Source organism: Phodopus roborovskii, unplaced genomic scaffold (assembly GCF_943737965.1).
Source record: "Phodopus roborovskii unplaced genomic scaffold, PHOROB, whole genome shotgun sequence".
In the NCBI taxonomy this organism is placed as follows: Eukaryota; Metazoa; Chordata; class Mammalia; order Rodentia; family Cricetidae; genus Phodopus; species Phodopus roborovskii.
In genome coordinates this window covers 2,930,339-2,944,743 of record NW_026125397.1, presented here as the reverse complement: position 1 = coordinate 2,944,743, position 14,405 = coordinate 2,930,339, and the positions used below count along the sequence as shown (strand labels likewise).

The 14,405-nt window shown below is 40.8% G+C and overlaps 1 protein-coding gene across 2 annotated transcripts in view; it reads right to left on the bottom strand.

Annotated features, from left to right (window-relative positions):
• Map3k5 (mitogen-activated protein kinase kinase kinase 5) overlaps window positions 1–14,405 on the bottom strand; it is a 186,365-nt gene that overhangs the window by 67,106 nt on the left and 104,854 nt on the right. For both annotated transcript variants that reach the window (XM_051175360.1, XM_051175359.1), the window contains exons 10-11: window positions 13,951–14,104; window positions 6,053–6,160 (exon numbers count right to left, since the gene is read on the bottom strand). In XM_051175360.1, coding sequence (XP_051031317.1) covers window positions 6,053–6,160; window positions 13,951–14,104 — 262 coding nt within the window. The remainder of the gene's footprint in view (window positions 1–6,052; window positions 6,161–13,950; window positions 14,105–14,405) is intronic.

The following is a 14,405-nucleotide window of genomic DNA, read 5'->3' as shown; positions in this document are numbered from 1 at the left end:
TTCTGTGATCCTCCAGGTCCCAAGATTCCCAAACTCTACAAAAAGGTGTAATAAGTCTTCCAGGTACAGTGGTAACAGTATTAACCCATGTTTTGTGCATTTAGCCCTGTGCTGGCTGTCCCACAAGGTACCATTGTCATCTTTTCTCCATATACAGAGGCTATAAGAAGAGTTCTGTGGACTGTCCAGATCACCCAGCAAGCAACAGATAACGGCATTCACAGCTGTGCAGCTTCACTGACCGGGTTCCTGGCCACTCCGTGTTGCCTGCTCTTAGACTAAGTAGCTTCAATGATACAGTGTTTCCTACCAGTGCATGTTCCATGAGATGTGCAGAGGTCCCGTGAGGTGTGCGGAGACCTCTCAAAGGTAGGGGAAGTGCTCTGTTCTTGTTCTTACAGGAAAACAGAGAACACCTATCTTCAAACAGCCAAGACACTGAACATGTAGGTACCTACAGAAGAGAAGACAGCTCCCCAGAAACATTCACTTAATGAAGAGGAATCTGATTTATGGTAAAAATATTTAATTCTAGTAAACTATTTCTATACAGAAATGTATTTCTTGTTACTATCTAGTATTCCGGTAGTCCCAATTCATGTAAACCAATGCTTGCTTTGGAGTTGGATTTGGCTTTCTTTCTCTAAATTCAAGCATGTTGTTAAGATTAAATTCATGGTTTCTGCCTTAAATCAAGAAGCCAATTGGTATAAGTCAGGAGAAAATAAAATCTGGGGACTCATTCGCTTATATGCAATTTTCTCTCTGAAATCCTAATTTTCTCATATACATTTTAATGCTTATTGTTGCTTTTCCCTAATGCATACCTTAAAACTTGAAAAATTTTTACTTTAATATTGATGTTTAAGTTTTCCATTCCTAACAGCAATCTTTGAACTCTCAGGAAAGAAGATGGGGCCCCACTTCGTCATTTCCACTTGACTCAACCTGATGCATCTGGACTACAAACATCACCCTAAAACCAGTTTGAGACTGTTTTGCTTGAGACAACTCATGACTAGTTAGCTGTAATGGTGCACCTTCTTATTATGCCCTGGCCAGAATTTCAAATAGAACTACAGTCAAGCATTTTCTGCCTAGCTACAGTGACTAGCTACATATGTCACAGCCAGTTCTGTTGAGAAATTTGGTTACTAAAAATTTTCTTCCTACAAGATCCCATGGAGCAATCATCGTCCCATTTCAACAGGGAGTAATCTTAAGATAACGACACCCCCCTTTCCCTACTCTTGGAATTTGGGAATATTCATCTTCTTTGGGTTGCTTTTAGTTACTTAGGGTTGGGTATGGAAGGTGATGCTTAGACTCAGGTTTATCTTTTAGACAGAAATAGGGAATGGTTGGGAAAGGTATGGTTTAGAATGGATATAGGTAGATTAGCCTATCTTCTTGTGAATTATTTAGTAAGAGTGAGATATTAGTATTATACAGCTTACATTGTTATATATTCTTATTTATGGTAACCTATGTAAAATTAAGTTTATATTCCCTTCCCAGAAGAATTGCATATTATATTTGTCATATTGTGTGAAATCTTACCATTTATGATGTTTGATGCACATTATTCTTACCATATTCTATGTATGTATACTTTTACTTATGTTCAAGACATTTTGTATATTGATACAATTTATGCACATTATTCTTGCTATATTCTATGTATGTATACTTTTGCTTGTATTCAAGACATTTTTGTATATTGATACAAAATTTATTTATCATGCTGCCCTTTATAGTTCTACCTCTTGTCTAGACATTTCTACTCTACCTCTATTTTAGGGATTTACATGTATATATATATATATGTACATAGTTATACTGTTTAGGTATTTACCCCTGCTTTACTCAGGGAAGTTTCAATCAGTTTTTTAGCTAAGTTCCTGAGTATTACAGATTATATTCACCCATGTTTTCTTTACCTATGAGATTAGTCAGACATGAATGCTTAATCTTCAATCAGTTCATAGACCTGCAGAACATGGCATTTAAATGTTTTAATATTAGTACTCCGTTGACATGAGACACTGTTGCTCCTGACAGCACCGTGCACTTTCCTGAAAATATGTTGGACACTATTGTTGCTCCTGCTGGAGTTCATCCTCACTTTGGCTAATGGCCTCTTGGGCAAAGAACGGCCAACACCTTGACCACTGATTTGGACATGCTATGTGCTTGCAGGAGCAAATATAGAAGACTGCTGAACCTTGCCAAGTCAGGGTAAGACAGCCATTCTACCTCCCTGCTGTTGTTGTGGTCTGTCAAGTACTCTTGGCCTTAGCCAAAACTGGGTGTACCAACATTGCTGTGAGACCTTGTGTGACTGTTCAGGTAGCCTGCTGCTTCTGTCCTCGCTGCACCTTTTGGAAGTTGCCCATCCACACTTCCTGTCTACCCTAGTATCGTTATTTTCCTTCTCAGGTCTTGATGAGGTTGAAGATTAAACTATCACAACTATTATTCTCTCTTTCTAGATATATATTTGATACTAGACTTAAGTTTTCCAGCTTAGGACAACTCTATTGTAAACTCCGTTATGCCTTCACCCTAGGACTAGATATGTAGGTCATTTTGTTTTCAATTTTCCTTTTATTAGAGCACACTTGTTATTCACTGTTTTGTATATAGTTTTGTATCAAGCTTAAATCTTTTCTTTAGACTAAAAGGGGAATTATAGTGGGATATTCACTTTGTCTCCTTCTGTGGCATTGACCATGCCCATTGGGGGGGGGTAGAGCCAGGGGCGGAAGTGACCTGTGGAACTAGGGCTGAAGAGGAGCCAGGGAAAGCTCTCTTGCTGGCAGGATGCAGAGAGGAGAGCATCCGGTGGAACTTGCTGATGTTCATCTGTCTAGGTTGTAAGTTATTTCTCCCTGAATAAACATCTATTCGGCTTATTTGTTTCTCCTGATCCTCATTAAACATCAATACATGTCTAAATTCTTTCCTCACTCAGGAAACAGGTTGTGATTTTATACCATCTCACCTACCAATATACTTCCTAGTGCTACCAAACCCCCCCATAAGTCAAAAAAGGCCCCTCACTACCCCCCAAACACATTTGCTCATGGTGTCTCTGTTGGAATTTGCTCTATTCTCCCAGCCTGAGATCATTGCTTAGTCCTACCCAAAACCAAAGCCCAGACTCCAAGTCCTTCCTGAAGCTTCCCAAAGACATCATGCCCTACTCACTGTTCCTCCCTGAACTTCACAGATTAAAAGTCCAAAAGGTTTTCCCGACAATGCAGCATGGTCCCATGAGTCACAGAAGACCTCATTGTCAGGAAGCAGAAGTGTTACACTGGCCACAGCGTAGGTGTAGTGTGACACTCCCAGGGAGGACTCACTTATATATTAGAAATGTTACCGATGTGGGTGTGGCCCATTCTCCCCTTACAAAGTGACGAACATAGAGAATGCCTTGGCTGTCAAGTTTCCTTTATGAATAGGTTAGTTCTATAAGAAAAGACAATACTGTACCTTTGGGACTATCTTCACTAAGGGCTAGACAATAAGGTCTCACAACACTGCTCATAGTAGCAGGCCCTAGCATGGGTAAGGTGTGTTTGTTTGGTTGGTGGAAGGTCCCATAGTTATAACCTGTTAGCAGCCAAACTATAAAACTCTAGTACAGCCAGTCCATAGTTGCCCTATGGGAGTGGTACCGGGGCCAAAAATCCACAGACTGAATCTGAAAAGGCCACAGTTCTGAAAGAAACCTCTTAGATGCAGCTGGCAGACATGCACAATCCCATGCTATCGAACATTTGGCATGTCTGCCAAAGCACTACAATTTACCAGACTTATATGGCCAACTGCATCCAGACATACAATAGCTTTCCATATCAGTACAAACAGGATCTGGGTGCGTATGGGGAACTGTCTGGCTATTCTAAACACAAGGCACCCCTTTTTCTATAAACCAGAGCTCTGTGGCAGGTGATGCATAGTCATTTTGACAGAGGTTACAGGGCCCAGCCAAGGCTGGAATTTGGGAAAGGCTTAGGCCAGCTGATGTGACTGTCCCACAGCATGAACTATTTATTCTTCCTTTACTAGAGCCAATCTGTGTGGATGGGCCTGCTGCGCTTCCTACAGAGGCGGTTAACGAGTACCAGTTCTGCTAACCAGGGGCACTCGGAGTGGAAGTCCAGATCTGAAGCCACTTCTTGTCACTCAAATGCTGAGTCTCCAGGAGATATCCTTTGAGAACTACTATTCCTAGGAGCCCAATCTAGTCATAGAGTCAAGGACAGCTACATACACACACACACACACACACACACACACACCACACCACACACACCACACCACACACACACACACACACACACACACACACACACACACACACACACACACACACCCAGCACTCACTCTGAGCATAACACAAAACAGCAACTTATGGATATCGTATAGGCTTACACAGCAGGTAGCTCAATTTGTGCCCTAATGCATACTTACAATACCTCAAATGATACCTTCATATTGTTTAAAGATTGAAACAGATTTGGGGGCCTTAAAAATAGGGGTCAGTCCAATAGTAAAACAAGCAGTCATTTTAGAATGTTTGTTGTTATTATCCTTCAAACGTTTGTTTTGTTCATTATAGTAAAGGGCTCTGTGAAATGCACTGTCTACATCACTCATATAATTGTCACTGCAAAGTCAAGGCGGGGAGGGAGGGCTTTCATGTAGCTCGGGTTGGCTTGGAATTGGCGTGTAACTAAAGGTGACCTCGAATCCATGGTCTTCCTGCCTGTACCTCCCATGTCCTGGGATTAAAGACACAGTACAGCAACAGTGCCTGATCCCAACAGTCTTTTGAGGTAGATGTTGTTGCTGTTATTATTACTTTCCCTTCTACAGATGAGGGCAGTGCAGCTCAGGGAGCCCATGTTACCTGAGAGCAGTGATAGAAGTCTAAAGAAATTAGGTTTATTAACTTAAACAGTATCACAAATGCATACCCAGTTCGTGCCTTCCCTATTTTGCCCTTATGGCCTCTGCATATGGTTTCATTCATCACTTTATTGCCTCCCAAGGGAGAAAGTAAATGCCACGAGAGGCAGAATTTTACTCATCTAGTATAAAGTGCTTCCCCCAGAGTTTAATACAGTGCCTGGTAGTGCCTGGCAGAGAGTAAGTGCTCAGCAAACATCTGTACAGGGATCAAGTGGATGAATAATGCTTGAAGAAAATTAAGAGCTTTTTGGAAAACAATTACAAAAAGAAATCCCTCAAATAAACTTTCTCCTAGGATTTCTCTAATACCTTGACCTTCTCCAGTTGCTTGGACAGGTCCTCCCCATGCTTTCTATGTTTTAAGAGTTGTGGCATGTGCACCAGAACTGATAAAGTATGCCTGTCACCTCAGAGCATGAGGCCGAGGCAGGAGGGCAGAGATTTAGAGGCTAGCCTACCCTGCACAGAGAGACTCTGTCTCAAAATGAAGAACAAAATCTGCATGAACTACTGACATGCAAAGGCTGATCACTTGCTACCAGGAGCATAGAAGGTGGTGCGTGCGTGCGTGTGTGCGTGCGTGTGTTTCTAAGACCCTTCTGGAACCAAGTAGAAATCCATCCATCAATGCTAATCTGAAACTTAGTAGCTATTTAGATAAACCAACAGCCAGATGCAAAGATAAGTATAGCTGGCCCAGGGTAAGCCCTCAAGTGGATTATTCTCAGGCTTCCTAGAATCAAGAGAATTTACAACCTGTTTTAAAAGGTATTTCTTTGGCATGATTTTGAAAAATTACTTCATAACTTAGGTTACAGCATGAATTTCTAAAACAAAGAAATACCCTAATTTTTAGCACACTTGAAATGGTTATACTGTCTATAAATCTGAATTATTTCAAGTATATCCTATTAATTGATGAAACACATAACCCAAAATTAGCAATATTATATTGTAGCATGCACTTATGCCAAAATAAATGTAGTCAAGCTATTCCTTCTTAATGAACACATTCATTCATTAAAGTGAGACCAGAAAGGCATAAAGTCTTATCCTAACTGCACTTTACCTTGTCATCAGGAAGCACGTGCCAAATAGATATAGTTTTCTCCTCGACTTCGTTGTTGATAGACAGGTAAGAAGGCTGGTAGATTTTGGTTGGCTCTAATATCAATACCTAGAAAGAATAAGGTAAAGAAACTTGCATTAATGACAAGTGCTACAGTAAACCCAACACCACGTGGAAGAGGTTATAGATTAAACAGTTCTGGAAAATGTCTTAACTCTAATGAGTCCTGGGAGCCTTCTGAGTTTTTCGTGATATACAGTTATCCTAAGGTCCAGCCATACATCAGCTTTTATTGCTAATGGACTAGAAGTCATATTTCAAGGCCCACAGTTCAGTTATCCATGGAGAACTTACTGGTCCATCTTGGAAAGTTTCAGCAGGCCCAGTAATTCATGCTTCTACCCATGCTCTCATGAGCTGAGGCAGAGGATCACTGCAAGTTCAAAGTCAGTCTGGGTTACATCGTGAGTTCTCGGCCAGCTTAGGCTATAAAGCAACACACACATTCCCAAAGCTTAAATGAATCATCTTGTAATGTATAAGCTATTTCTATTAAAATAAATGTGTCAAAGAATGGCAGAAACATGATAAAAACACTTCTGCACACCAAAAAGATTCTATTTCCAGAATAGAAATTTCAGATCTCTGCTGTCACATTTTATCATAAGCAGCCGGTAGTATGGTTCTCCTACTCATGAAAATGGATTTATAAATAATTTGAGACTATGTTAAAAGAGTTTTATATATAAAGAATCAGATATAACTATGAGAAATAATAAAATTATCTTTGCATTGTTTTTTAGATAAAACCAGAATGTTCAATAAGAGAAATAAAACTTCCTGATATTTTAGAGATGTATGAAAGGCATGTGACAAGCAAGTTAAGAATCTACATTGAACACAAGTTTTATTACTAATATTTCACACCAACAGGGAAAACATCAATATACCATACACTCCCTAATTTTTAAGTTGTGGTAGTTATTTTTTTATAGATCATTAAAGAGCATTTTTAAAAAACTGAAACAGGACTGTGGGTATCCTAGGCTGGCCTTGAACTTGCAATGACTTTGACCTTCTGATCATCTTGACTCTGCCTTCTAGGAGCTGGGATCACAAGCCTACACCACTGGTTTTGGTGGCTCTGGGGACTGAACCCAGGGCCTTGTGCATGCTAGGCAAGCATTTTACTAACTGGGCTACATCTCCAGACCCAAGACCTATTTTTTTTTTAATGTAGTTAAGGATGTTTAAAAGAAAACAAGAGAAACTGGAATGGTTTGTGTGTGTGTGTGCGTGTGTGTGTGTGTGTGCTCTGCTGAATAAAATTACATTAAAAAGTAATCATGAATCAGACAACTTTATCAGATAAAACTGGAGAGAAAAGCCTTCTGAGAGCTCCATCAAGAAATAACAAACTCCCAATACACTAAAACATACAATGCAGCCTGAGCAAGGAGGTACCCCCCCCAAAAAAGGAACTCAACACATTCTTTTTCTTCTAAGTTTACCAAAACAGAACACTTATGTAACTTAATATACACAATAGAAAGGGGGCAGGAGGGCTCCAAAATTTTCCTTTACTGTGAGTACACAAAGCTTTAGAGCTCACCAATTGATTTCGTGGTCAGGCCTTTACTATGAAATAAGAGGCTTTACCACAAATCTCCCCACAATGAGGGCTTGCATTCTGACTCAGGACCACACTTACTGGGTGAACCAAGGCTCCAATTCTAGTCAGTCAAGCTCAGTGTTACTGATTAAGACTGAAGATTGATTCTTAAGAAACACTGTAGAAATGGCGCTGTCATATCTAAATGTTGTAGAATATTTAACTATGCAAAGAAAGATGTGCTGCACTTGTTTAACTATATAAAGATGTGTTGCATTTGTTTATGTTGCAGAATATTTGTTTAATTATGTAAAGATGAGTTGCCTTTGTTTATGTCATGCAATATTTGTTTAACTATGTAGAGATGTGTTGCATTTGTTTAATTATGTAAAGATGTGTTGCCATTTTACCCAGCCTTCCTAAGACACCTGATTAGTCTAATAAAAAGCTGAATGGCCAATAGCAAGTGAGGATGCAGAGGCAGGACCCCAGCAGGGAGAGTAAGTAGGAAGAGGAATTTAGGCTTGTGGAAAAAGAAGAAGAGACAGCAGGGAGAAGCCGGGGGCAGCCAATCAGTGGGTCACAGGAAAGTAGGGCATACAGATGAAAGGTAAAAAGCCCCGAGGCCAAGCATAGATAAATAGAAGCAGGTTAGATTAAGTTAAAAGAGCTAGTGGGACAAGGCTAAGCTTTTGTAATTAATAATAAGTCTCCGTGTATTTATTTGGGAGCTGGTTGGCACCCCAAAGAAAATTTGAACTACATTTTGAACAACCCAGTGTTTCGGATACTGAAACAAGTAACAGACAACAAACGATAGGGTTCCCAAAATATCTTCTAGGGTGTCTTCACCATCAAACGAGAGTCCCCCATACCCATTCCCCAATTCTGTGGGCACATTCTTTCAGAAAAGCACAGGTCAGTGAACTCCCTCTCCGTTATTGTCATCCCAAGTGCTTCTAATGATGAACTCTGAACTCTGTGTTCTCAGCTTTGGACAGGGGACAAAAACAAGGCTATTGTTGCCTAAAGGTTGTCCAACTGTCCTTGAAATGACAAAATAGGAGGAATCTGTGTCATACAAAAAAGAACCACAGAAAGGCAGAGGGGTGAAGGGGAAGGGAAGAAGAAGGAAGAGAAGTGGGAAGGGAAGGGAAGAGAAAGGAAGGGAAGAGAAGAGGAGAAAGGGAAAATGGTAAGGCAAGAAGAAACAAGAAGGGAAGAGGAATCAACCAAGAAAAGCGAGGCTGAACAGAGCCATGGTACTGGCTGCAGCTCATACAAGGTGTATGCGCTGGCTCTCCACTTCCTGTATTTCACACTAGTCAACTCTGCAATGACTGCACACTATACTTATTTAAAGGAGGAGAGCAGGGCAAGGCCTCAAAAATAGCAGTTAGCAGGCTGTGTATATCTAAGTCTCTCAGAGACTCTGAGCACCAGATCCCTCCTCCCTCCTGGCTCCTGGCATTGGTGGTAAGTTGTTGGTATCCAGGCTTTGTAATGGGAAAAGCAACCCTTCTCCTCCCCATGCCTCTCCTGAAGGAGGAAGGGAAAGAGAGTAAATCAAACTGAGTACAAATAAATAGGACCATCCAAATGATTTCACAAACTTTCCAGTATCTTTTGATCATACTGACTTGGTTTGTTTCCTTTGGATGATAGAGAAGGAATTACAGAAATGAGATAAATGGAAACAATTCCAGTATACGATTTCTTATGTAGTCTCTATTGGGTTTTAGACCAACTTCATAAAATGATAATGTGATCGCCCTAATCAAGACCACCAAAGCCCCCTAAGCGCGGGCCACAAAAGCTGCTACTGTGAGGACAAGACTGACACAGCATCAGAAGTCCTTTCCCTCTGGGAAGGAATGTTAGCGAACAGGTCCAGACACAGCGGCAACTTCCCACCCAAATATGTGCGAATGTAAGCATGTACTTATGTCTCTCTCCCTCACTCATCTCCGCTACTTTATGATTTATGTTACATACATATTTTGTGTATTTACCATATGTTCTCCTTAGTTCTGCAAACAATATCTTTGCAGTTTCTACAATGCTTATTCATATATGCAAATACATGAAAATAGACACATGATTAATTGGAAAGGAATTTTTATTGAATTTGGAATGTCTTGGTAGACTCAAGCCTTCTAGAATTGATCCAAAATAAAGTGTTGGAAACTTCAGTTAGGCATAGTGATGCACACTTGTTCTGGGGGTTGAGGCAGGATGTGAAGTTTGAGACCAGCATGATCTACTTGGTAAGACCATGTCTTAAAAATTAAAAAAAGACCCAAACAAGGTATGGGTTTGGGTCAGCGACAGGGTGCAGGAGGCATGGTCAGTGTAGAGTACAGCGGTGTGGTCAGTGGTAAAGTGCAGGGGTGTGGTCAGAGGTAGAATGCAGGGGTGTGGGTCATTAATAGTGTCACATTGTCAAGGCCTTGGATAAAGTGAGAACTAGGAACCTACAGTTTTGATCTCAGTGTAATCACAAAGCATGGGAAAGCAATTTTGTGTTTTCAAGTTATGAATTCTGGAGTAGGAGTGGAAGAAATAAGCACAAAAGTCTCTTCAAAAACAGCCACAAATAAACCATGACGTTTTGAAAAGAAATGGGATGGCTGCAAAACAAACTGCCACAAATGAGTCTGCAACATAACATGTGCCTTTGTGTCTCTGCCCACGGGACACAACGGCAATGCCCTGCACACTTGATTCATGACAGGTTTTAAAGAAACAGGCCTTGCGAATATAGTTGAAGTCTCCATGGTCCCTTCCATAGTCTCTCTCATCATCCCCTCCCTAGACAGTTTTCCAGAATGCCTGGCAGTTCTTAACGCCCACCAGTAAAATCTAAAATGTGCTTGTCCCTGTACATTTGCCAATTGTAAAACTTCTACTTATTTGAATCCAGCAGGCCAAAACCCATTTCTTACCTTGACCTGTATTTTCTTGTCTACTTAATTAGGCCAATTATCTTTCTATATGATCACCTTCCTTAATTTTCATATTAGGCATTTATATTAAATATTTTTCTTGCTTCATAGTTTTCTATTTATAGCAGTTATTTTTCTAACATTTCCTTTTCCTTTTTGACAGTTCAACACATGCTAGGCAAGCCCTCTACACTGTTCTACATCGCCACAGCCTCCATCTTGTGTGTGTACATATTGGTGGTTGTATGGTTCATATGTGTATTTTGGTAAGTTATGCACATGTGTGCATATAGCCTGAGGACAAGATCAGTTGGGTTTCCTCAAGAAGAGCCAACCACTTTTTAAAAGGAATTATTTTTGTTTATGTGTGTGGGTGTTCTGTTTGCGTGTGTGTATTACCCATTGAGGCCAGAAGAGGGTGTCATATCCTCTGAAATGGAATTACAGACCCTGTGAGCCATCATGTGGGTGCTGGAAGTCAAACTCAGGTCCTCTGGAAGAGAAGCCAGAGTTCTTAACCAATGAGACATACATATCTCCAGCCCCCACCTTGGTTTTTGAGAAAGGGTTTCTCACCGGCTTTGAACTCACAGAGTCATCTAGCCTAGCAGGCTTTGAACTCACAGAGTTGTCTAGGCTAGCAGGCTTTGAACTCACAGAGTCGTCTAGCCTAGTGGGCTTTGAACTCACAGAGTCATCTAGGCTAGCAGGCCAGTGGATCTTCCTGTCTCAGCTTTCCTGACACTGGGATCATAAATGCACATCACTGGATCTGGCTTCATCTAATTATCTTTTTTAATGTGGATTATCCAGGCAGGCAGGATTTATAGACTGGGTTATCTCCCAGCCCTCTCCCACTTAAACATGAAATCAGTCAGCATGAGATAATATTTGGAGGAACTGTGGGTCTTTCCTTGCTTAAGAAAGTCTCTAAGATGCATGTGGTGGCATGTGCCTATTATGCCAATGTTTTTTAAGCTGAGACAGGAGAATTTCAAGTTCAAGTCTTTTATTTTTTGTTTTAGACAAGGGCTGGGGTGTCCCTTAGTGGTAGGGCACTTGCTTGGCTTTGAGTCTGATCCTCAGTCTAGAAAAGAGAGGAGAAAAGGGGAAGGAAGGAGAGAGAAAATTTAAAATAGGGGAAAGTCTAGAAAAGAGGGGAAAAACCTAAAGTAGAAAAGTCTTTTTAACCCTAGAGTATATAATCTAATAACTTCTCAATATTTCCTGGGTCTTATTTCTTTATTCACTTATATACTAATATTACAACAGACTAAGTTAATGTTGAACTCCTCTAAATGAGTTTGAAACAGTGGCGATAACCATTTCCTTTCTTGAGGTTTTCTAGCCTATCATGCCAACAGCTCGTCAAGTCAGCAGATCCACTGAACTCTGAGGGGTGTGCTCTCTTCTTTCAGGGGCAAGGTTATTGCTACTCAGAGCACACGGGCAAGCTGTCAACTCACTCCAAGATATGGACTTTCCCAGACTGCACCTTATCTAGACTAGGAAATAGAACACAGTGCTTTAGGTTGAAAGGTGTTTCAATTAAGGGTCTTGCCGAGCTCAAGGCTTCATGAGGAAGTCAGAACAAAGTATACTCATTCCAGCAATGGACTAAATGGAATGAAGCAGACGACTCTATCAACAAGAGTCGGTTTAGGAAAAGAATTGGGAATTGTCACATCCCCCAAGCATGGAAGATTAAAATTAGAGAGCTCAAACAAGAGATGTATGACTTTTGAGATGGGAAGTAATTTACACACAAAGCCGGTTGCTATTAAGTACTGGATTGGATGCCAATGCCCTATTGGTGTATCCCAAGTGCTGTAGGATGGGGATGCATTAGCTGTGAATATGAACTATGGGTTTTTAAAAAGGCGCGCGTGTGTGTGTGTGTGTGTGTGTGTGTGTGTGTATGTGTATGTGTGTTTAATCAGTAAAGTGCTTGCCATACAAGCATGAAGACTTGCGTTTGATCCCCAGGACCCATTAAACAAGTCATGCATGATGGTATGTGTAGCAACAGATCCACCCAGCCACACCTGTGGCATTGACCACCATGCCTGAGCATGGATGCTTGGAGTGGGAAATTGCAGGTCATTGGTTTCATGTGTAAGTGATTCCTCCCAGAATAAAACACATAACCCATATTTTATTCTCATACCATGTATCTTAATCTGTACAGACATATGCTTGTATAATCCCAGTGGTAGAGACAGGCTGGGCAGTGATGACACACACCTTTAATCCCAGGATTTGGCAGGCAGAGGCAGGAGAATCTCTGTAACTCCAGGCCAACTTGGTCTACAAAACAAGTTCCAGGAAAGCCAAGGCAGCACAAACACTATCTTAAACAACCAAAAGAAAAAAAAAGAGGCAGAGACAGGTGAATTCCTGGAGTTTGCTGGCCAGACAAACTAGCCTAATTAAGACCTTACTTTCATAAGCAGATAGCTCTTGAGAAATGACATTGAGGGTGATCGATCTATGGCCACACACACAACACAGACACAAATACAGGCAGGCACATCCACACAAATAAGGCTGTCTATGCATTATATACATACATAACATACATGCATACACAAACATATATACATACATAGATATTATGTATATATGTGTGTATATGTCTATGCCTATGTGTACACACACACACACATACACACACACTGTTTTCTAGAGCAGCAACACTGGCAGCAGTGGTTGCTCCATGGATATTCCAGGGCAACTCTGACCCACCTGGCTTACAGTGGCTCAGACAATTGCACAACAAGTGAGCTGATAGTTTCGCCATAACCATGCTGATAATCTTGAAGACAGGGCAACAAAACCACAGTGTCCAACAACATCCATCTGTCTGGGCCCAAGAGCTGCTGTGATCCAACCAGAGCACGATATTTTTATTGCTTTCTAAGCATGACTCGGGACTTGTAAGGAGTAACTCAAATCTCTGCCCCAAACATCAAGATGTGTCTCCTTCCTCTAGTTTACAGAATCATTATTTTGAAAAGTCAACTAAAGTAGGCATGGTTTCACATGCCTATAATGCCAGCACTCGGCATGCAGAAGGCTGAGGCAGGAGTTAAACACCAGTTTGGGCTACTTAACTATATTATATCCCCAAATACAAAGCAATAGTAAAGCACTAAAAAGTAAAAAGTAAGCCAAAAAAAAAAAATGTCAATCTGTATAAAATCAATATGTTCACCAAGTTACATATGTGCATGCTAAGACATAGACTTACTCACATCAGGACTTAAAATCACACAGCCAGGTGTTTCTTAAAGACAGGAAGCAATGAAGAACTGAACTTAGATGCAAATAAGGGTACTCACTGGAAATCTAACGACAGTAACATCTGTTTTTGTGGCCTCAACCAGGAAATCCATCCAAAAGTCCACAAGTTCCTGCTTGGCCATGGGCTGCTCTGTGGTTAGTTTCACAAAATGCTTATAGATCAAAATTGTCTCCACAATAGACTTGAGGTACCTGAAAATTAAAGCACATAAAATGGGACAGATTTAGGGCCACCTGTTCCCCTCAGGCCCATCTTTATCCCCTAAGTGTATTTATATCCTCTGAGTGTACTTTACTTATAATTGTGCTGCTACATTTATCCAGCATGCTGTACTACGTGCTACAAGAGCAGGTACTTTAACAGGTCGAAATTTCACAAAAATTCAGCCAAGTATGTTTATGAAAAATGAGAAAACCCAGGTGTAGAAGGCTTCAGTAAATTGGACCGGGGCAAATATCTCCCTAAAACACATTTTTATTTGTTGTTGTGCTG